General features: G+C 47.0%; 1 protein-coding gene across 3 annotated transcripts in view; it reads left to right on the top strand.

Moving 5' to 3' along the window:
* GRHL2 (grainyhead like transcription factor 2) overlaps positions 1-24,755 on the top strand; it is a 141,032-nt gene that overhangs the window by 63,910 nt on the left and 52,367 nt on the right. For all 3 annotated transcript variants that reach the window (XM_084747942.1, XM_084747941.1, XM_084747943.1), the window contains 2 exons: positions 1,271-1,382; positions 19,237-19,331. In XM_084747942.1, coding sequence (XP_084604068.1) covers positions 1,271-1,382; positions 19,237-19,331 — 207 coding nt within the window. The remainder of the gene's footprint in view (positions 1-1,270; positions 1,383-19,236; positions 19,332-24,755) is intronic.

Raw genomic sequence — 24,755 nt, 5'->3', positions numbered from 1 at the left:
CTGCGACGAACCACAGCTCTTTTTTAATAACCATAGTGAAAAAGCACGCTGTGCTATTATACTACTACTAAGTGCTCCTGACCAAGATGGACGGCACCGCTGGGGTAGGTACCAGCCTGCCGGCTTCCTGACTCTCCTCAGCACAAGGGTGTGCTGCATTGTGCCCGGGGTTCTCAGTCCCATCCCCAGCACACCAGGAAAAGCAGGGTCAACTAGGAACAGTGCTGTGGCAGGAGGGCTTCCTGGAGGGATGAAAGGCAGAGACCTTCCCTTGGGCTCTCAGTCCATGCATGGGCATCTGGGAAGAATACATGGGATACAGTTGTTTTTCTTTTAAAGAAAAAGAAAGTCTTGAACATCCCCACAGAGATGGATGTTTGCTTCTTTACCGATGGAAACACTTCCATTTAAGACAGAAGGTTTGCTGCCTGTTTGTTTTCAGTGCAAACCACTAGCTAACACCGCAAAATAACAAAGGTGTCGATGGCTTCTCTGTCTGTTTTTCAATGATGCTGTGGTAAGATTGACGATGAATTCTGTTTCTCTTGATGCTGTTTCCAGTCTGTGCGTGCTTGTGGGGGGGTGGGTGTGCACGGGCACACTGTGCACACTGTGAGAAGTTGGTCGTCTCCTTCCACCCTCAGGGTCAGGCTTAGTGACAAACACCTTAGCTCACTGAGGCACCTCTTTGTCCTGCTCTCTGGCCTTTTTAGTTTTTCCTTTTTCTTTTTTTCTTTTCTTTTCTTTTTTTTTTTTTTTTTTTTTTTTGGTGGTGGTGGTGGTGGGGACAGTCAGGGTTTCCCTGTGTGGCTTTGGCTGCCCTGAAGGTTAGGCTGGCCTCACTCAGAGATCTTTCTGCCTCTGCCTCTCCAGGGCTGAGATTAAAGGCAGGAGCCACCATGCCTGTTTCTTTCTTTTTTCTTTTTTCTTTTTTTCCATATTTTAAGTTTATTTTTTTAATTTTTATTTTATTTATTCATATTACATCTCAATTGTTAGCCCATCCCTTGTAAACTCCCATTTCTCCCTCCCTCCTGCTTTCCCCTTACTTCCCTCCCCTATGACTGTGACTGAGGGGGACTTCCTCCCCCTGAATATGCTCATAGGGTATCAAGTCTCTTCTTGGTAACTTGCTATCTTTCCTCTGAGTGCCTCTTTCTTAAACAATAAAAGCAACCTACGATGGGGAACTGGCAGAGGCGGGAACCCTTTGGGGCAGCGGGTACCGCCCGCCCCAGCACAGGGTGACGGCCTCTCTTCTCTCCTGCAGAGTGTGGTGATGGTGGTCTTCAGTGAGGACAAGAACCGAGACGAACAGCTCAAGTATTGGAAGTACTGGCACTCCCGGCAGCACACGGCCAAGCAGAGGGTCCTCGACATCGGTAGGTTGCCCGCCCCCTAAGGCCTTGGCAAGCCGGCCCAGTACAGTGACCACCTCAGAGGCTTGTGTAGCACTCTGCCATGCCAGGCCCTGAACTGTTCGTGCTGCCTGTGACAGTACATTCGGCAGAGATCAGGGTGGAAGTCGGTCAGGATGAGCAGTAGACACAAGATTTCCCTTTCCATCAGAATAACAGGGCTGGAGAGATGATGGCTCAGCTGTGAGGAGCACTGGCTGCTCTTCCAGAGGTCCTGAGTTCAATTCGCAGCAACGACATGGTGACTAAGAACCATCTGTAATGGGACCTGATTCCCTCTTCTGGGGTGCATGAAAACAGAGCACACGCATACATAAAACAAATAGATAAATCTAAAAAACAAATAATAATGCATTTGTAATAACCGTCCAGCTTCTAGAATGTTTTCATGTCCCGTGTTTGAACCATACAGATAGTAAGCAGGCCCGATAAATTCTTGGCCCCGTCTGTGTGATGAAACCTGGGCCTAGGAGGCTCAGGGCCCCTCGCAAAGGTCCCACAACTGTAGTGATCTCTAGTCCACAGGTCTGTCCCTAGTCCTTTTCAGGGAGATATCTGTCTGAGAGACCTCACCTGACAGTCAAGAGGAAATAAATGAGCCTGCGGATTCATTGCTTATGTTTTGCTAGGTGCAATGTCTGCTCCCGAGAGACCAATGAGGCCTCTCGACACCAGCACCCAGGGTCTGGACAGAAAGGCAGCCACCATGCCTCGGAGTCACATAGTGTTCTTTGTCAAGGTTGGAAAGGGTTGATCCCTGGAAGGCAGTCCAGATGGTACCCGTGGGCTGGGGAGTCAAAGGGGAGCCACCCAGGAGGAACCGGGACCTGAGAGGAAGCAGGGTTCCACTGGGTGATGGAATCCCAGAGGAACTGCTGCCAGCCAAAAGCTCAGCGCCAGCGGGGTGAGGTGCCCAGGCTTTCCTGCTTCTGAGCTCTCTGCCCGGGCTTCCCACTGGCTAGATCGAACCCAAGGCCAGGGAGCGCAGGGCTCGGAGAGGTAGACAGAGAGAAACACAAGCCACACGGCAATCTATTAAACAGGGAAACTGAGGCAGGGAGAAATGCCTCCGTGTCAAGCAAGTTGTCCTCGAAATCAGTGCAGTGCTGGCATAAGACTGTTGTGCTAACCTGAGCCGGTGTTCTGAAAGCCCAGGCTGCAACAAGGCACTGGGGAAACTTGCCCTGACCTGTTCGGTAACCGTCTGCATACAGCGGAGGAGCAATTTTATTTTATTTGAAAAGTTAGTCTTATAATTATTGCCCAAGAAAATGAGAGAAGCAATTAAATAGAAATATGGCCTCAGTTCAAATAAGGCAAATAATAAAGGTATTTGCTGGCGTGCCTGTTGGTTCAACTCCAACACGGTTACAGGGTTAAGTTTTCAGAGACTGGAGTATTTTCCCGCCTCTCTAGCCCTTCCAACAAATCCCTCTTTCTTACCTCCCCTTTCCTCCCTCAGAGAGCCTCACACATGTGTGTGTGAATACAGAGCTCGAGTGCGCAAACCTGTGTATGCACGTACAGTACTCACACACAAACACAAACAAACACCTTTGGGCACAAACATGCATGCAGGCAAAACACTCATACACCTCCACACACAAAGTAAAACAAGTAAATCTAACAACAAAAACCAAAAAGACAGTTCCCAAATTTCCACCAGTGTCTGTGGTTAAATTCATCTCAGCTCTCCAGGCATGACCTTCAAGCTGGAATAAGAAACAAAGACAAGACCCCTTTAACTAAAGTTCCTTGTATGTTAAAAAAAAAAAGTAAGTGTGTGTGTGTGTGTGTGTGTGTGTGTGTGCATGAGTGTGCCGCAGTGTTCATGTGAAACAGGGTGGCCTCAAACTAACAGAGATCTGCCTGCCTCTGTCTCGAAAGTGCTGGGATTAAAGCGTGTGCCACCGTGCCCAGCAAGGTTGAGCTCTTAATCAGCAATCTTTAGAGTTGGACATCATAGGACTCACAACCTCTAAATTATGCCTGCCACTGTTTTGAGCATGGCAAGCGTGTGCCTTCATCTCACTTTGTAGGGTACTGGGATGAGCAGTCTCCACCCCTGTTCCCTCCCTCTCCTTCTCCACCCCTACTCCTGCTCTAGGCCACAAACCTTGCCCCTCCCACAGACCTTGCCCCTCCCACAGACCTTGCCCCATCCACAGACCTTGCCCCTCCCACTAGGCCTTTCACTTACCCAGCAGGCCCCTACAACTCATGCCCAGGGCTATTTGCCAGCTCTTGCATGGAAGAATTTTTTTGCCTCTCCTTACACAAGCTTATTTTACTTGGACCAGGTTTTCAGCCGCTCTTTCTTTGAGGCCACCCCTCATCTGCCGTGCCTCGTCCTTTCTGCTGGCAAGGTGTTGTATACTGCCTTGAGGCTCATAGTTAACCTCAGGGGGTCCAGTCTGTGCTTCCATGAGAAAGACAAGGAACCCAAGGGACAAAGGGAAGGATGCTCCCAGCCTGGGCCTCTGTCCCCAGATCCTGTCACGTTTCAGCCAAGCTGTACATAGGTCGGCTACCCCCTGCTCAGGGGGGTGAACACCTGCGCACCTTTTTCCCTGATTTCCTTCAAATCTTACCAACGAGATCCCTGCCACTGTGTGGTCCCATTACCCTCCAGTCTCCGCTGTCTTTATTTCACACCAGAACACTTGTCACCAACTCACCTGCTGTGTGTTCATATGTTTGCATTCCTTCCTGTTTCCTCTCTTTCTAGAAGGTAATGTTCCTTGAGAACTGAGACTTGCCCGTTTCATCCCTTACTCTGCCCCATGCTTAGCACAAAGCCCAAGACGTGGTGAGTATTAGAGTGAATGCACGAGTAGATGCTCTTGTACTGGCTGGGGGTAGGTTGGAGGGGAGTGCCCTGTAGCTTAGTGACAGCTACTCCTTGGGGACCACTGTCTATGCTCCAGGCTTTCTCTATCCATCGTACATTAACTTTAAAAACTTCATCCTCAGCCAGGTGTGGTGGCGCACGCCTTTAATCCCAGCACTTGGGAGGCGGAGGCAGGTGGATCACTGTGAGTTCGAGGCCAGCCTGGTCTACAAAGTGAGTCCACGACATCCAGGGATACACAGAGAAACTCTGTCTCAAATAAAACAAAACAAACAAACAAAAATAAAAACCAACCAACCAACCAACCCCCCCCCGAAAAAAACAAACCCCAAAACAAAATCCATCCTCAAAGCAACCATTGTGTTGTCTAAAAGCTGAGATGGGAGATGGCAGAGGCAGGAACTCCACCCAGGCACACACTTGGTGAGTGTGGGTGGATGGAAACCTAATGCCCCAGGCTGCTCCCACTCTCTGCAGTTCTTTGCTGTCTCCAGTTGCCTGGTTGGCTCTTGGCTTTGGGTCACCTGCAGCACAGGGTGACTGCCGGCGCCATTACTCTGTCACTCTGATGCCCCGTGGCTTCTGTCCTTGCCTGCTGTCTGACCGGGACTGCTGTGTGGGTCTGCAGTAGCTGAAAGCCAGCTAGGGTGTGTGCTTCTTACATATGAGTTTATAAAATGTTTGGGGGTGAGCCAAGAAGTGTAAACACTGAGCCCCAACACTGACTTCCATAGACAGCAGATAGACAAACACACAAAGCTCTCCCGAGTCGCACAAGCTCTTTCTTGCGGCTCCTTGAACAATGGCAGTCATTTCAGGTTGAAATCAGTTCCATCCTGCTGCTCGGAAGTGTTCCAGCGTCAACTGTGCCTCCCACGTGGCGAAGCCACTTAGATGATATTTGTCCTTTGATTCTTTAGTCTCATTATGCTCAGCATTGAGTCAGCAATGAGCCCATAGTTTTTTCCACAGCAGCATTCATTCAGCTGGTATTAATTGAGTACCTGCTGTGGGCCAGGCCTTTTTCTGCCTAGTGATGAAAATGTGATTAAGACAGGGCCTTACCCTCACAGTGCCAGTACCTAGACACAAGACGACAAAAAACTGTAAACGTCAAAAGGAGAGTTTCTCACATATTTCTGAAGGGATACCAAGGTCATATGGGTAAAAAAGGAACTGAAGGATCCTGTGAGCCAGGAAACGGCCCCTGCCTAGATAAGATGCTCAAAATTAAACAACAACCTAATATTGGAAATCTCTCTCTCTCTCTCTCTCTCTCTCTCTCTCTCTCTCTCTCTCTCTCTCTCTCTCTCTCTCTCTGTGTGTGTGTGTGTGTGTGTGTGTGTGTGTGTGTGTGTGTGTGTTACGTAAGACAGGAGAGACTCAAGCTCTCATGCATCCTACTGTGAGAGAGAGCTGATGGACCAGCACAGAGAGTAAAGGCAGAGTAGATGCGGCTGTGGGGAGATTTGTTGGGAGGATTGATGGTGATCTGAGAGTGACAGACACGTGGCCCACAAATGAAACTTTCTCATCTCCAGGTCTAAAAGGGCCAAGCTGTCTCCATATATCACATACTGAGGCCTAATGGAGGCTGTCCGAGAGGGAGAGGGTCCACAGGGGTCCATAGACCAGCAAGGCCCCGGTGCAAGAAGCCCACTGATGCTTGCCACTTAAGATCTGGTTGACAACCCCAGAGCTTTGTAGAGTGTTGGTGGTCTTTCCTGGAGCTTGGTAGAGCACTGGAGGTCTACTCTGGAGCTGTGCAGAGAACTGAGGTCCATCCAGGGGCTGTATAGAGCACTGGAGTTCACCCTGGGGCAGTGTAGAACACTGGGGTTCACCCTGGGGCTGTATAGAGCACTGGGGTTCACCCTGGGGCTGTGTAGAACACTGGGGTCCATCCTGGGGCTGTGTAGAGCACTGGGGTCCATCCTGGGGCTGTGTAGAGCACTGGGGTCCATCCTGGGGCTGTGTAGAACACTGGGGTCCATCCTGGGGCTGTGTAGAGCACTGGGGTCCATCCTGGGGCTGTGTAGAACACTGGGGTCCATCCTGGGGCTGTGTAGAGCACTGGGGTTCACCCTGGGGCTGTGTAGAACACTGGGGTCCATCCTGGGGCTGTGTAGAGCACTAGGGTCCAGCCCGGGGCTGTGTAGAGCATTGAGGTCCATCCTGGGACTGTGTAGAGCATTGAGGTCCAGCCTGGGGATGTGTAGAGCACAGGGTCTATCCTGGGGCTGTATAGAGCACTGAGGTTCATCCTGGGGCTGTATAGAGCACTGGGGTTCACCCTGGGGCTGTATAGAGCACTGGGGTTCACCCTGGGGCTGTGTAGAACACTGGGGTCCATCCTGGGGCTGTGTAGAGCACTGGGGTTCACCCTGGGGCTGTGTAGAGCACTGGGGTCCATCCTGGGGCTGTGTAGAGCACTGGGGTCCAGCCTGGGGCTGTGTAGAGCACTGGGGTCCAGCCTGGGGCTGTGTAGAGCACCAAAAATACTGCTACAGTCCTTTTGCCACCAGTTTCCCCTGTCTCTTTAGAGGAACATCATGAAGCCACTAAGTTTGGAGTCTCATTCCTTCTGCATTGATGTTGTCTTGTCTCCACAAAACCATTTTTTGTAGTTTTGTTGGAGAGATATATGGTGGAGGGTGAGTGTGTGTGAGTGTATGTGTGTATGTGCTCACACATGCATGCATGTTTGTACATACTTGCCTTTTTTTAAAAAAGCTAATCTATTATTGAACAACATGGATTTATTGAGTTCAGGATATGTCAGAGAAGGATCACAGAAACTCTCTGCACCTATTACCATCTGTGCATTAGGTGCTGTGAGATGTACATGATGCACGTGAGGAGAGATGGCGGAGGATGTGCAGAAATGAGAGATAAGAAGAGAGCCTTGGGACACAGTCATCCTTAGTGAGTTGTAGTGCTTGATTTTGGAGGCATTGGACAAGCATTGTGGATGTCTGTCAGGGTTGTAGAGGGAGAGTGAATTCTGGGCCAGCTTGTGGGTAATGGCCACAGTGGGAAAGGAACTGGTAAATGGGAAAGGAAAAAGCTGGCACACAGAGTTGGCTAGGAAAGGGAAACAAAGCCGAAAGGACAGCAGAGCTTTGCCAGCTGGATAGTCACTGTGTCCTGCTCCTAGAGGCGGTTGTGACAAGACAAGCAATATGGCCAGGTCGTGGCAGAGTAGAGGTGGGCCAGGTACTGAGTTCAGGCTGGCGAATGCACATCAGAGGGAGTATTCACAGGTAGAGTACGCTGGCAGGTTCTAGGACTCACTCATAAAAGAAAGCTCCTAGTTTTATAAGTGTAGTCCATGGAAAAATACTGGAAACAGATCACAAGTTTGTAAGAGAGCTGGCCCTAGGAAGTCTACTGAGTAACTGCAGTTGTGTGTGTGCTCATCCTCCTGTTAACTTTCAAATAGGGAAGATGATGAGACAAGAGTACACGACTCCCCTTAGCACTGTAAACACGAAGCGCAGCTACCTTGTAGCACTTTCCCATGGATTCCTTCTGCCCCCCCCTGCCCCCCCCCCCGGGTTTTTTCTTTGTGGTGTAGCTCAGATGACCCCAAATGATGCACTTCACAAGATCTTTGCATGTTCCCAGTGGGAGAGGCAGGTGTTGATATCCAAGGAAACAATAGTACTTCCCAGAGCCAATGGACAACACTTTAGAGGTAATTGTCAAGCTCACATGTCCTTATTCAATCTCTGACTTCAATTTTGGTTCATAGTCGTGTTTCCTGTCTCAGGGTTTATTAGGTGTTGTGTTAATAGTAATCCTGTAATCATGCATTTGATTTTCAGTTATTAGCCTGTCATTATAGGATTTGTCAGTATGTGTGTGTGTGTGCCAATACACATTTCTTTCTTTCTATCTATCTTTCTTTCTTTCTTTCTTTCCTTCCTTCCTTCCTTTCTTTTGTTGTATTTTTGTTTTGGTTTGTCTGTTTTTTTGAGACAGGCTTTTTCTGTGTAGCCCTGGCTGTCCTAAAACTCACTCTGTCAACCAGGCTGGTCTTGAACGATCTCCCTGCCCCTGCCTCCCAAGTGCTGGGGTTAAAGACATATGCCACCACTGTCTTGCCAAATTGATTTCTTAAAGCCATTTTTAAATTGTGTCCCATTATGATAGTTTCATGTGAAGGAATGGCATTTGTGTGACAACCCAGTTGTAATGACAGGAAGCCATTCCTGTAAGCTTAATCCTGTGTGATTGTGTTTGAGGGTCAGGAGAAGGCTTCTAGAAGGGACCCAAGTCCAGAGTCCGGATGACCACTGTCCATTATTCAGCTTGGAGCTTCTGTGCTAGGCTCATGCAAATAAGAATTGTATTCAAATTAAATCTTGCTTTCTCCCCTCGAGCTTTCTGGAGGGTTCTGGCTCTGCAGTGCTGTGTTGCTATGCCTTCTTGTGGTTTTTATAAAGGGTCTTGTGCTGGCTACTCTGAGAGGTATGTAGAAAAGCGAGTAAAGGCAGTCAGGTGTCCAAGTGGTCAGAGAAGGCGGATTTTGTGGCCCAAGAAGGCCTTGGACGTGAGATGATGTAGCAACTGGCTACTCCATCAGTCAGCACAGCGCAGGCTCTTTTAGCCTCGGCATGATCAGAGTTCCTCTCTTCCACAGTGCGGCTTCTCTCCTTAACAATACATTAAGCAAGTTCATTTTCTGACACTTTTAAGGTTGCTTTCATACTTTTAAACTTGATCACAAAGTAGAACAAAACCTTGAGATCCGCCAGCTTTGGTTTCAATCCATAAGGGCTGGTGAGAGACACTCAGAGCGCCAAGCCAGAGAGCACTCAGAACCCCATTTTCTCTGTAGATGCCAGATGTGAGGAGTGTGTGGGGTCCAGACTAGGAACCTCCCAACTCCTCCTGTTATTTTGCCGCACTCACCACGTAAGACAGGCCCTGCTTCAGAGGGTGCTGCTGGAGCTGCAGTTGCTGAAATTTTCTTTTCATCTTTAGCTTTGGTTGGGAAATCTGTCTGTGACAAAAGCACCATCAGGTGTGAAGGTTGGGTATTTTAAAAATGCAAGTACTCTTTAAAGCTTGATGTCTGTTGGGACAGAAAATAATGTTTGGTACTCACAGACCCACTGTGGGTTTCTGCTTGTCGCATGCATGTCTCAGTTTGAATCTCAGCAACTCATTGTGTCTGGGTCAGCACTCCTGGGTAGGCTGGGTTTTCATTTTCTCCCTGATGAGTGGTCCTGGGCTCCCCCTTGCCCTCCATGACAGGGTTAAGGTCCGGAAGAGCATATACAGAGCACCCGGAGGTTGGGTCTCATTCTAATCCCTCTCAAGCTATTATTGGGTCTTCTCGTCCCTAGATTTTACCCTAGACCCTAATCTAGTCACGTCTCAATCCGGCGTAGTGTCTTCTATGGACACTGTTACTGCTGTGTCTGTTGGGCAGTTTCCCTTTTCTGCCTTTCCACACTCATTCCCAACTTCCTTGTTCTCCAGGGGTCTTCCTGCTCAGAGTGACGTGTTTCCTCCTCCACCTGCAAGACAGCTCACTTAAAACTTAGTCCCCAACTCTACTTGGGAGAGGCTTCCTGAGTTTCTCTGTAGAGTAGGTGGCCCCTCCCGGATCAGGCTTGTACCAGGCATTATCACGTTGTTGTGTTTACTTGGCTGTCAGTTTCTTCTGTCCATCCACCTGTGCCCAGTTATTTGAGTGAACAGAGAGGTTCTTTTCAACCTTTAAGTACCCAGCACCTGGTACAGAATGTGTGCATAGTAGGTGTCCAATCAGTGTCGAGCAGCTGAACAGTGCTGGGGAGCTCTTGAGTGCCTAGGGCAGCTTGGGTAAACACACGCTCTTGTCCAGTTAAGAGACCTGTGCTTGGGGTTGGACTCATTTCTTTAGTATGGATTCATTTTTGTGTCATTTTTCTGTGGAGAGAGATTAAGAGACAAGGGGGGCAAGAGAAAGAGAGAGAGAGAGACAGAGATAGAGACAGAGAGAGAGACTGTCTCTGTCTCTCTCTCCATGTCTGTCTGTCTGTCTGTCTGTCTCTGTGTCTCTCTCTCTTTAAATTTGTGTTCTGGGGAACTGAATTTAGGCCCTCATGCTGGCAAGGCAAGCATCTGACTGAGCGAGCTCTCCTCTAGCCCCGTAATGCAAGTTCTTGTGTTAGCTGCCCTCTTATTACACACCAAGCTCTTGTGTGTTTTAATAAAATTAAGGTAACTAAGATCTAATTACTTAGTGTAGAAACATAGTTCACACTAATAAACCAGGGGAGACTCTCTTTTTAAACCTGGCTAGAAGGCATTAGCTTTATTGGATCAAACAAATGGGGGGAATTGTTTAAAAGCAAACAAAAACGAAGAGGCTAGATTTGGAAATTCAAGGCTGGACTTCTGTAGCCTTTCACCATATTTCTTTTCAGTTCTTAGGAATCTTCTTTTTCCACGTCCAGATTATTACTGCTTAATGAACCTTTTCTGATAAGCAGCTTTTCTTTTCCAGGGAATATTCGAGCCCAAGTAGCTAGCCAGAAGGAAAGTTCCAGGAAGGACTGAAGTAAAGTGGACGCCTGAAGACACGCCCCTCCCGCTGCCATTTTAATGAGCGGGTGGAGTTGCTCCTTAAAGAGACCTTGCTAGATGATAATGCGAGCTCATTACACACATGCACACACATGTGCACAGTGTCACACTCTTGCACACTCTGAAAACTAACCTAATAGACCTAATGTGTTTAGGGCTCTACAATGCTCAGGTGCCTAAAGCTGGAGTCATGGTTGCCAAGGTGGATCCAAACCTAGGATCCGTTTTCCCCCTTTGAAGGACAAGTCTAACTTACCAGAAGTACATTAAAACAATAGCATTCTTGAAATAGCATCACAGTCCTCTAATAATTTTAGAAAATGAGTAAAAGTAAGTGGAAACAGCATGAAAAGTGCGAGTAACACCATCCATGCAGTCAGTCGGTTATTTTGACCCCTAACCATATCTCTCCCCTCCCCTCTCCTCCTCTTCCCTCCCCTCCCCTCCACTCTCCTCCCCTCCTCTTCCCTCCCCTCCCCTCCATTCCTTTTCCCTCCCCTCCTCTTCCCTCCCCTCCCCTCCATTCCTTTTCCCTCCCCTCCCCTCCACTCTCCTCCCCTCCTCTTCCCTCCCCTCCCCTCCTCTTCCCTGGTTTGCCAGCGATTCTGCTCCATGTGATGGGCAGCATGGGGGACTTGGGAGGCTGAAAGAGGGAAGTTGATGCTAACATATCCCTAGTCCCTGGAGGAGCTGGGCACGTTCAACTTAGCGGTGGCAGGTTATTCATGCAAAGATCACCACCAGTGATCTGAAGGTCATTTCTCTGTGTGGAGCTACTGGATTTGACACTCTGAACCACAGCTATATGCTTTTCAAAGCTATTTCTCGTGCCAAGTGATGCTAGCCACTACGATGGGTCTTTGAGAACGATGCTGGAATATTTCATAGGACCTTACTCCATGAGATTCTTAACAATAATATAAAGCACAGTCATTTGAGAGAGCTGGTTCTGTTTTCTTTTACAAATTGGTTTTATCAGAGGTTACTGCTTCTGGCACTATTTGGTGTGGGGTGGGTACAGGCTAGACTTTGTGCTGGAGGGAACACAGTATCCGTTCTAGGATGTCAAGTGTTGATTGACCATTTGAGGCAGCAGCTTTTAGTTTGATAATTTCTTATCCCCATCTCTACCCCACAAAGCTCCAGGGCATCAAGGGATGAAACAGAGACCAGAAAAACTGGGACAAATGATGATCAGTTTACATTATATAGAAGTATACATTATCACCAAGGCACAAATTGTATCTTTATCCATTCAGAAAACTGCTTAGAAGGCGTGGTCCAACGATTACTGTTGTAGGCCAGCAACAAAATAGTTAACGTTAAAACTGTCTGAGTCACATAGGCCACTTGGAAAAGTTCCTGTCTAGCCAAGGTGACTGATTAGGTGTGTAGTTGTACACCATGGCAGATACAGAGGCGCATATATATGTGCACTGATATGTTTATGGCACAGGATATAAAGTGTCACCTGTGTTATTTCATTACTATTGTTTTGAAGTCAATTTTGTAGGTAAAGGTGTGTGTGTGTGTGTGTGTGTGTGTGAGATCCAAACTCAGTCTTTATGCTTTGCATAGTAACCACTTTACCTACTGAGCCATCTCCCCGGCTCCAGGACCAGCCTTCAAATAGTATAAAAAAATAACATACACAGAACAATAATAGTTTCTAATAGAAAACATTTTTCTTAATTTAGTTTTTATTGTTATAGTCTGAAATCTGTAACATTGTCCTCTATAGTTTCTGCCCTAAAAATGAGACCAAACACAAGAACAGTGTTAGGCTTAGTACGAAGGGAATCCTGAGAAGGGTGTCATCTTGACTCCCACCGGGAGGCTGTCATGATAAGCCGTGGAGAGTGCATAGCAACCATATATTGATTACTACAGTTTAAGAACACCGAAGAGTCACTCAGTGTGAGTCGCATTATAGATTCATAGCCTTACTCTTAAACACTCCAGATTGTGTATTAAAAAGATGGACACTTGAAAGATTTCATATCACAGAAGGCACAGGGGGTTGGCTTTGTGTGTAGAGCTTTGTAGGCATTGGTCCGACCTTGGTCCTTTGAGGTTGTAGTGTTCTAGGCTATAGGTTCCTGTTTTAGAAACCCAATCTCTTTTTCTTTTTCTTTTTCTTTTTTTTTGGTTTTCAACACAGGGTTTCTCTGTGTGGTCTTGCCTGTCTTGGACTTGCTCTGTGGACCAGGCTGGCCTTGAACTCACAGAGATCCTTCTGCCTCTGTCTCCTGAGTGCTGGGATTACAGGCATGCGCCGCCACCACCCGGCTAGAAAACCTATCTTTAATCCATGTGCTGATGTGTTTGAGGTAGGGATAAGTAGAGAAAGTTAGGAGAGTACATGTACTCTCGCACGGTGGCTCTGTAAGAGGTGAAGCTCCTGAGCTGGTGTGTTCTCTCTGTCACCGTGTGATATTGTCTGCTTCATGACGATGAAGTAAGAGGGCTTTTACCACAGGTTGCTCTTTTGGGCTTTTCAGCCTTGAAAATCATAGGCTATTTCTTTTAAGCAATTTACTGAAACCCACAGTATTCAGTTACAGTAACAGAAAACAGATTAAGACACAAGCCAAGTGACCGAGTTGGAGAGGCACTTAACATGCTTATGTGTAGGTTTTTGTTTGTTTGTTTTGTTTTGTTTTTTGAGACAGGGTTTCTCTGTGCATCCCTGGCAGCCCTGAAACTCACAGAGATCTGCTTGTCTCTGCCTCCTGAGTGCCGAGATTAAAGGCATGCGCCACCACTGCCTGGCAGTTTATGTGTTTCTTATCTGGGAGATGAAGTTTACAGAAAAAAGTTCACAATTGTCTACAGCACTGTGTGTATTTAGTATAGGGCCTAGTTCACACATAGTGACTTTAGTTGCTCATGGACCAGCACCAAATGATGGAAATTATTTAATGCTTGTCAAAAATCAGCTCAAGTGTCAACACACTCATGAACACCCAGGTTATCTGTGACATGTTAAGAAATGAGTAATGAAGAACACATTATGAATATATATTATATCTATAATGAATAGTAAATAATGAAGAAAATAACGAGCTAATTGGTGAATTCTTATACAAGTCACACAGACTTTGCAACGCTGCCTTTTTGATTTAGAAGAATCATTGGGGGGGGGTGACAGGGGAGATCTCAACTTGGCTAGGAGGGTTTGTCTTTCTTCCATCTTTTTTCAACTCAGAGTTGAGCACTCCTCAGATAAGCCTCCCGCCTTTGTGAGTTCCCATGCCCGGGCTTGCAGACAGGGCATGCAGATGTTTCAGGGCCGCTGGGGTCAGGTGTGACGGTGGTCCACCATGGAGAAGCAGCTGTGCACTCTTTAGAGATGCTTCTCCGAGGTAACTCACTAAGGGTCATATCCCCCCCCCCCCCAGCCAGGTCTCCACAGCTAACGTGCTTGCTTCCTGTATCTTATCACCCTGAAGACAGGCCTACTGAATCACAGCTCCAAAACATATCTACTATGCCACATTCTCTGCTTAAAAAAAAAACCACCCGAAAAGCATCAGAATTGGCACGGCTCCCAGATTCCACCTTCATTACCTCACTAGTCCAGACAGCATCTACAGCGTCTAGAAGAGTGCCATCTTCTGTATTAATTACACCATTCTGCCTAATCTCCAACAATATATATAAAATAATTAAAGGGGTAGTTATAATTCCCCAGGCGCATGAGGCCTAATTAATGTGCAGGGTTAGTACTTCCTTTGACTGCCGTCCAGCATCGTGCACTCTGAGCATCAGTTTCAGGAGCCTCAGCCTTCAGATGTCTGGATTAAAACAGCACCCAATTAACAGACCACAGATTCCCTCTAAAAGATAAAAGTAAAAGATAGCAAAGGGATTTACTCACCACACCTCCTACAAAATTAAAAAACAGTTGCATCCCGTAATTTCTACGTAGAATGTAACTTGCCAGACATGAACGTGGAAAGTACATATACAGGCATACTCGGAACCCTCTGGCAGGCATAGTAAAAAAGTCTCAGATCCTTTTTCCATTGCATCCATCCTTTGGTTCTCTTAGATGGGCTAGCTTGACCTTCTCCCTCAGCCTTCTCAGGCTCGCAAGTTCTGGAAACATTTTCCTGTTTGCCCCTCCCCATTGAAGTACTTTATGTCTGTTCTCCTTTGTTAAGTAACTTCTCATAGTCCCCAAAGCCTGGCCCCCCTGCCCCCCTCAGCACTTCATAAAGCAGTTGTCATGGAAGCATGTGCGATGCTATCAATATCCACCGGTGATTTATGGTTGAAATTTGCAGCTAAAAGCGTCGCTGTTGGTGTCAGACAGACCTGAATTCAGATCATAGTTGATTGGCTGCCAGATTTTTGACTTCCACACAGAGCTTGGCTTCTCTCGGAGAGAGAACATGCTGATTCCTACCTAGGAGTGACCGCAAGGACTGGGGGAGACAAAAGACCTCAGACCTACCGCATCACTGGCACAAGGCCTGCCTGGCAGGAGCATGCGTGTTCTCAACTAGAACACAACACCAAGAGCCTTTGGTTTGGATGCCAGGAGATGACAATGGGTTTGTCAGAAGGAAACAGTATCTCTGAGTCCACTTGAGGCACAAGGAGGCACCTCTTGGAGTGGGTCATGTTTGAATGTCCCTGGTTAGTTAACTGGTCCTGGTCCTCCTTTATATAGCCTTGTGTCTGTCCATCAAAAGGAAAAAGATTTTTTTTTTTGGGGGGGGCAGAAGAATAGACTGTTACATGGACCTGATAAACAGACTAAAGTGCTTTCTAAGACCACAAGTGGTGTGAACCAAAAGTACCTAAAAGATGCATCCTATTTTGCCACAGAGCCAAGACTTCTCAAGTATAGAAAACTAGACAGTAAAGGGACCCCAGGAACCCCATCTGAGAGCTGGCAGAAATGCTTCTTGGCCACACTCCATGCTAATGAAGTGAGAATCTCTGGGCGTGACCTGCATCTCAGCAAGGCCCTCTGCTGCCTCTGCTGGCCTGCAGACTTGAGCACATGTGCTCCTCAGATAGTCTTTAAGCCCTGGGAGTCCATAAATTACCGTGCTGCTTTGGAGCATCCTGACACACTCTGGAGGATGTCTGTGGCCATGCATTTCCATACTACTTGCCCTAATTTGCATGTCCAGGACATGGTAACCTCAGTCTCGAGATTTGGGCTGTGTGGCTGGCACCATGGCATCAAGGGGACCAGTTTCCTTAGACTTAGCCCTCCCCACAACTCCAGATCTGTCAGTGTGCCTTGCTAGCTGCATATTTAGTGATTGTCCTTTTGTGTGTAAATTACCATAATTATTAAGTACTGCCTTCATCCTATTTTTCTGTTTTCATTGGGCAAGAAACATTAGAGAAAAGAACATTCCAGACTCATTGGAAAAGGCAGGCAGATTTAGGATAATTATTACCTTGTTTATTTATATTTATGAATTTTGTGTTCTCTTTCCTATATTGCAAAAGTGAGGCCATTTCGTGGCACAGAGTAAACGCTTTGGTTGTCACGTTTGTTGGCTGAGTGCCATATTAGAAGACTCTGGTGTTTTTATATATTGCAGTTGGTATGAAATCCTTTCCTTTTCTTTTTCAGCCTTTTTTAAAGGGGGGAAATTAAAACTAGAAAAATAAAACCTCGTGATGTAGGACTCCACTCTGTCTAAATGTTTGCTCTAACCACTTCGGTTTGTCTTAATTTCTAGATGTGACATTTGCTTTCTTATTTGCAGGTGACCTTCAAACTGCTCTCCGATCAAACAATTGTAAGATTATCTTGCAGGGCACTTAGTGAAGAATCAAGTTTAGATTCGGCTTTCTTCTTCTCTCTCAGAAGCGTGAGAGTTTGTTGGCTTGCCAAAGCATGGGTGCACATTTACGGTTACCCCAGACATAATGCGATATTAGAAACTGTATTGTGGAATTTTTTCCTCCCCATTTATCTTGGAGTATTTATTTTAAAATCTCTTGGCTACCCTAAGAGAAAAGTGGAGCAAGGATAAAATTAGAAAAGCCAAAATAAATGAGTGAACTTATAAAAACAAAAAGAATAAAAACATAATGCAATATGAAGAGACCAAAGAGTGACTATTCAACCCTTTAGCAGTCAAGAAATTGCAGATTAAAGTAAGAGACCAGATTTTGAAACTCAGTTTGGAAAGAGACAATCTAAAAAAAGACACAGTTACCCTAAGTGTAAATTGTTCTTCCCTGGACCAGTATGACAAAATTAGTTAGCCTTAAAATTATAGCTGGGCCTCGTGGCACAGATCCCTAACCCCAGGCCTTGGGAGGTGGAAGCGGGCAGATCTCTGTGAGTTCTAGGACAGCCAGGGCTACACAGTGAGACCTTGTCTCAACAGAACAAAACAAAGTAAGAAACAAAAAACAAAAAACAAACAAACAAACAAACAAAAAACCTTATTTCTGATAATATGCTTTGTAAAATGTCTTTTGCTTTAGTGCTGGGTGTTGAACCCAACTTTTCTTTCCCACAGCCCTTGCTCTACCAGCAAGCTGTACCTTCTGCCCCCAAGGATTTACTTGAATGAAATATAATTAAGTTTATATGAAATTTAGCTGTAAAAATAAGTGAAACACTGGGGTAGCAAACTATTAGCTGTCATCTGAGTGACCAGTAAGAATAAAGTTTGACACATGGTCTGATATGGTGGTATTTGGTCCCCAGCAATAATTTTACAGAAGGTTTTTAGATAGGGAAAGATACTAGGGATGGGCCAAGCAAAAACAATTAGCAATAAAAAGATATTTATTATATTGCATGTCTGGAGAAAAAGAGCTGGCTGAGAGATAGAACACAAAGGTAAAGGTTAAAGGCAATTAATTGTGCCTCAGTAGACTTAGGTTGCGCTTAAATTTTTTTTCTTATTTATTCATGGTCTCAGACCTTTTTAGGTTGGATATGCATACTTTTATGTTAAAAGTTTGTGTGCTTTATTAAAAATGTAAAGGTCTGGGGTTGGGAATGACTGATCATTCCTGCAATCTCAGCACTGGGAACAAAGTGTTTTGAGTTCAAGGTCAGCTTGGGTTATACAGTGGAACTCTGTCTCCAGGCACAGAGAAACAAAGCAGTGTCCCCTTTCCCCCCAGAAAAAAAATATTCTCTTGCTCTGAAGTTTCTCTAGTCAGGACCACAGGAACGAGTGCAGAGGAAATGAGTTAGCACTCTCTGCAGGATCCCCGGCCGGCTACGTACATGTGAGCGATGCTTGCACGTAAGAGATGCAGACACAGCATCCAGCATCCACTCTGAACCCCTCAGGGAGCTTAGAAAGCAGAGTCCATCTGAAAAAGAGGGGGAAACAGGATCCAGCCTGAGGCTAGACCAGAATTCAGCCTGAGGCTAGACCACCAGCCTACCCTAGGGAGTCTAGAGAGCTGTTCTGGAGCGCTCGTGGTAGGTTGTTCCGCAGCCATTTGGTTCCCAGCAATGAGCAATCTTACTGCGGTGCAGAGGTACCCGGCCCATCACTGGAGAGAGGAAGTAAGCACATTACGGCTTTTCTGTGTAGCTCACCATGCCCACAGCTGTACACAGCACACATGATGATCGTATTGACTCCACGGGGAGTCTGATGGGCTGGAAGGACATGGATGTAAAGAGTAGAGATGGGACAGAGCCCAGAGTGCTCAGGTGGTTGACAGCCGAGTGTGGCCGAGTCAACTCTCTGGAATACAAAGTTTTGGAAATGTCTTTCTTTGGCATGGGGGTGCCTCAGTGGCAGAGCGTGTGCTTAGCATGTGTGAGGGCCTGTGTGGTCCCCAGCACCATTACTGCTCAGGGAACGCCTTCACTCTTCAATTTCTTTCCTAAAGCCCTATTGACATTGTCTGATTTGCAGACTATTTTGCTTGCCAAAAAAGGTCCCTGTAGGGGGCCTGTCAAGAAAGTGAGTAGGAAGGTGAACAGAAAAAAATAAACAAGCTAACTCATGGTCAAATCAGATAAAGACATCGTTCACATTGATTTACCCTTTTAATAAATGCATGCGTAAACACTTTTCATCAGTAGAAGGGTACTGTAAACAGAAATCTTTACCTTGTCTCACTGATAGAAAAATGGACAAATTTAAAAATTGCCCATTGACAAGTAATGTGCTATTGAGGTACTCCCCGTCCGTCCCTGTACAAGTACGTGTGCGTGGGCGCATGCGTGTGTATGTATGCGTGTATGTAGCTGTGTGTGGTGCATGTGTTTTGAGCCAGGGCCTCATGTATTGGCCCAGGCTGGTCTCAGACTTGCTCTGTTATGAGATGACTCTCTCGTCTTTACCTCCTGAGCGCAGGGGTTAGAGGCGTGTGCCTCCCCACCTGGCTGCCGCTCTGCTAACCCTCTCTTCTCTTTCCATGTCGTAGCTGATTACAAGGAGAGCTTCAACACCATCGGAAACATCGAAGAGATCGCCTACAACGCTGTTTCCTTCACCTGGGATGTGAACGAAGAAGCAAAGGTCAGTGAAACCTATGATGACTCTTAAAGCCTCTTTCCCAAAACCCCGTGTAGTGCTTCCCTAAAAACTTGAAACTTATTCCCTTATTTATTTATTTGGGTCTTTCAAGACAGGGTTGCTCTGTGTAATAGCCCTGGCTATCCTGAACTCTCTTTGTAGACCAGGCTGGCCTCCAGCTCACAAAGATGAGATAAAAGATGTACGCCGCCACACTTGGCTTTATTCCCTTTTGCAGAAGATTCATACTTTTGCCCTTTAGTGAGTAGCTTTTGCTCTGACAACGTGTGATGAGCCTCCACAGCCCTCCCCTGTTCCTCAGGCCACAAGCGCCATTTTGGACCGTGCATCTAACACTCGGAGTCTCCTAAGCCCCCTTGGCTTCTCTCTGCCACCTGTCAGGCAGCTTGTGTCTTCCCAGTGGGTGACCCAGGGCTTCAGCTGTGAGGGGGGACAGGCTTCCAATCGCCTCTCACCACGGTGACTTTGAAACACTTTGTTGACTGTGCGGCCCTTTTCTGTTCCCTTGGGTGTGAGTGTGGCTAAGCCATTGAGGGGTGATGTCTCTGACAAACAGGCGTCAAGGACAGATAAGGAAGTGTTTCCACAGATAGTCCTATTTGCTCTCCAGCAACAAGTCTGCTTTGCAGGCCCCAAAGCCCATTCTGGGTCTCAGCGTCCTTACTCTTCCGGCCTCATTTTGCAGGTAAAGGATGTTTCAGATAAAACCTAAGCATGTTTTCTGCTTCAGTTGTTTACCATCTGGGAGAGTGTTAGGAGACCTTGTCTTGGATCTCAGGAGGAGGTCACTGTAAACAAAGCTGTCAATGCCTCAGTGTCCTCAGCGGGAAGGCTGGGCGAGCGAGAGAGGAAGCTGCCGGGGAGTTCGCAAGCAGGCTTTCCTGAAGAAAATGAATTGCTCAGTGTCTCCGTCCACTCATGTAGAAAACAATGTAGGTGAACCTGGCTTTTGGCCCAAGAAAGGTGACCCAAATGGGCACAAAGTGACAAACCAGCAGTGCAGCCTGGAGAATGTTCCAGTGAAGGGAACAAGCCTTGCTACAAGATTCGAGGTCGAGGGCCTGCACATACCATGTGCTGCCTGAGACCTGCCTGAGACCCTCCCAGCTCTCTCCCTACTCCTGAGACTGTCGCAGCTTACGGAGGGTTGTCTGCACCATTCCAAGGCTTCCGCCACGTGTCCAAGTGAGAGAGTGTGACCAAGGAGGGGCCAGACCCGCTGAGTAGAAAATGGGGTTCTGCCACAGAAAGTGTTCCATAGCGTGTTAAAGCTAGCTCCAAACACGTGCTGTAACCCTCACCGTATTTTCAGTATCACGGTCTGAGGTAATGGGTGTCAGAGGTGACCTTGTTAAAGACTGTGTCAGCAGGGGACCTTTCAGAAAGAGAAGTGGGAATCAGAAGAGACAGGGGGAAATTGATGGAGTAGTTGATTTGGGGCTGAGTGAGCTGCTCCTGCAGCCACTATATTCTATGTCTCTTGCTTGCCATCTGCTTTGCCATCTAAATGTGTGTGTGCATGTATATGCACAGCTGTGTACATGTATGTCTGGATATGCACATGTGTACACGTATGAGTTTGTATGTGCACAGGTGTATTTCTAGGCAGACACTGACTTTCTTATACACGCTGGCCAATGACCCTGGGCAATATTTTATGATCCTTCCTGTAGCAGTGTTTGTTTTATTTCCTTAATATCTATTTTTAGTAGCTGTCGTTTTTTAACTGATAAGTGAGTTTTTAAAAGTTTCAAATGGGGCTGGAGAGATGGCTCAGAGGTTAAGAGCATTGTGTGCCCTTCCATGCCAGTGGAAAACCTAACATTTTCACTTATGTTTAAAAATAAAATAATTGTTTAGTTTGTATCATTTTTTTCTGAGACAGGGTCCCTGTGTTGCCTTCCTAGGTCTGAGATTACAGACACACACTCCAATATCAGGTCTAGAAAACTTTGTTGCTGTTGTTTGTTTTTTGTTTTTCAAGACAGGGTTTCTCTGTGTAGTCCTGGCTGTCCTGGACTTGCTTTGTAGACCAGGATAGCCTAGAACTCACAGAGATCCACCTGCCTCTGCCTCCCGAATGCTGTGATGACAGGCATGTGTCACTGCATCCAACTGGAAGACTATTTTTTTTTTATGCAGCTTTAGGAATTATTTTGGAAAATTAAGAATTCTAGAAAAGGCTGGAGAGATGGCTCAGCAGCACTGTCTGCTCTTCCAGAGGTCCTGAGTTCCATTCCAGCAACACATGGGGGCTCACAACTATCCATCCTGGGATCTGACGCCCTCTTCTGGCCTGCAAGTGTACATGCAGAGAGCATTATTACATAAAATGCATAAGTAAATAAACTTTTTTTTTTTTTTAAGAATTTTAAAAGCCATGCCCTGAGTGTTTTGCAAGGTTGTGAGTGACTCTCATGACGAGTAGCCACTCTCTCTATTTTTTTCCTAGTGCTCACTCTCTGTTCTGGAACTTTCTCTGCCCAGCCGCGGGTATACATTTGAATTTTTGTACACAATGACATCAAGGTTCAGGTCTTCCCTAACGTCCAGTGTCAAGGAGGTAGCAGCCCAGTGAGATTCGAAATGGTTCTCACGCTCGTGTGACAAGTGCTTTACCACAGAACCTTCTCTCAGCCTCTGTTCTAGCGCAGTGCTCTGCCTCCCAGTGCCTTCCCCCAGGCCTGCTTCTTCGCCCCGCCCCTTTGTGGCTGCCTTGTGTGCTGCATCTATCTTCAGAACAAATAGGAGAAAGGCGAAGATGTCAACACTGAGTCATTTAGCTTCCTTTAGTTACGGGAGCAACTTTTGTCCTGGAAGGTGCTCGAATTCTCAGTGAGTTTGCGGGGGAGGGTGGTGAGGGCTGTGGGAGTTGGGGTGTCCCAGACTCTGGCTGCCCTCCCAAGCTGGCTGCCAGCCATCAGGCAGAGTGGCTGCAAGTTCCACCTCTCAGAGCTGGTTTTTCCAGTTGTGCCACAGCAGCTTTCTGCTAGGTGACTCAAGGAGGCCAAACAGTCTTGCACCACAGGACCTGTCCCCCCTCAGGGTCCGTGCAGTCTGGAGGACCACGTGCTGTGTGCATTGTCTCCGGTTCTCGCCATGTCGATGGTGAAGTTCTAGTGTTTCCCCTGTCAGAGCCCACGGGTGGGAGTAGGTCTGCGGGCAGGGCAGCAGAAGGTGCCTGCAACCTAGGCCTGGGACCAGAGCGGTGAGCAGTTGTGTTTCTTTTTTCTTGAGGCAGGGGTGGTTTTTAAACAGGGTTTCTCTGCGTAGCCCAGGCTGGCTGTGAACTCACAACAGCCCTCCTTCCTCACTTCTAGTTTGCAGAGCTGTGAAATGGTGTGGAATGGGGGTAAAGCACTCCTCAGATGCCTGAGGTCCCAGCCAGAGGATTACGGTGAGGCAGCTTCTGTGCCGCTCTTTCTCACATGACTCACACTTGCAGGGGCATTCTAATTTTAAGTTGCTCTTTGGAGCTGAACACTAACACTTAGAAAGCAGGTTTACCAAGCATGAATCTCCAAGAGGGTGATTTCCCACACAAGACTACTGGGTCGTGGAAGAGTGGGGAGCTCAGAGTGCTGCCGTAGAGCACTGTCTCCTGCACTGGTGACATCACCCACACGGTGCAGGCCTGACTGCAGCCCTTCCCAGGTTTCCAGGGTGTCTTGAGATGCTCTCACTCTGCTCTGCAGTGCTGCTGTCTCTGTTCATGGTGAGCCCTGTGTGCTAAAATGTCTTCACGGCGACCACACAGAGGACCAGCATGAGTGTTAGCATGCTGCTGAGTGCCTTGCGCTGTTGCTGTGGATACCGTAAGACACACCTGACCATAAGACGCACTCAGTTTTTAGAGCAATAAAATAAGAAAAACAGTAAAAACAGCAATCGGACCATAAGACGCACCCTAATTGCCCCCCCCCCCCCACTTTTGGGGGAAAATGCATCTTATGGTCTGAAAAATACGGTGTTTCCTCTTTTACTTTATCAGGACACCAACAAACCTATTGCCCATTTCTGTGTTTGTCTCTCCTACACTCTGTAAAATGCTAGGATGGAGGAGGTCACCCCCTTACCGCCAGTCTTAAAAGATATATATATATATCTGTAGCCAATGTTTTGGAGGAGTTTTGATTCAGTAAAAATGCTTTTTCCTCATTACCACTTAATATTACTCTCTTGCTCTTATATTTCTTTAGAAATTTTTGTTCATCATCATCATTATTGATGTCATCTCTATGTGTGTGAACACAGGTGCACAGGACCCAGGACATGCGTGTGGAGGCTCTGTCAGAGGACAGCATTCAGGAGCTCACTCTCTCTTTTGTGTCAGGGCCTCTTGTCTTTGCCACCCTCCATAGTCCAGGCCAGAAGGATGTGAGCTCCCAGGACATTTTCCTGTCTCTGCCTCCCACCTTCCAGGAGGAGTGCTGGGATTACAGACAGAACAGCGTTCCTAACTTCCTCTGTAGGTTGTGGGGACAGGACTCAGATTGTCAGGCTTGCCCACTAAGCCAGCTTGTTGGCCTTTCTTTTGACAACTTTTAAAAGGAAAACCTGCCAGGCTGTGGTGGCGTACGCCTTTTATCACAGCACTTGGGAGATATCTGTGAGTTTGAGGCCAGCCTGCTCTACAGAGGTAGCTTCAGGATAGCCGGGGCTATTCTTTGATGCTTTTGAACTTAGCATCTTTGCCTACCAGGGTAGAACAAGACTGACTGTTTCACGATGTCCATCCTGCTCCTGAACACCTGCCTCTAGCTGCGATAGAGGACTTGGCGTGTCCCGCACATCCCTTTATCATCAGATCACTGGTGAACTTTCTTCCAATTTGCTGGGAATGGGAAGGAACTTCACAGGAAGTCGCTTAGAGAGGTTCAGGGACACAGACCCTGTGTCAACATGTGCTTAGGATGCAACTGGAGATGCAGTTCGTGGTGGCCGTGCATCCCTGTGCTGCAGGATTAGGTAATGGAAGGGCGAATGCTATCCTCAGGCTCCTGTCCTCACGTAAGCAAATAATCTGTTAAAACAAGACAAACCAGGCTATAATTTTCCTTTTCCGAGAAATGCAGAGTGCATCTTACATGGATCCAGGAGGGAAATGAGCATCCAGCGGTGCATCCTCTAGCAAAGCAGCTCAAATGACAGCTCCTGCTTGGCCATATACCCCATCCATAGCCCCTTGCTCACTCAGGCCCCAGAAGAGACAGTGTGATGTTTTAACACTCCAGTGACCAGAGCGTTCTTTGTCTTCATGCCCTGGAACATTACTCATTTGTATCATAAAAACCATTTTTAATCCAAGAAGTTGAGAGAGAGGCAGGTGGATCTCTGTGAGTTCAAGGCCAGCCCGGTCTACAGAGTAAGTTCCAGAACAGGCAGGGCTACTACACAGAGGAAACT

This window comes from Acomys minous (assembly GCF_964271855.1).
Source record: "Acomys minous genome assembly, chromosome: 12".
Taxonomy (NCBI): domain Eukaryota; kingdom Metazoa; phylum Chordata; class Mammalia; order Rodentia; family Muridae; genus Acomys; species Acomys minous.
This window is presented reverse-complemented; position numbering and strand designations above follow the sequence as displayed.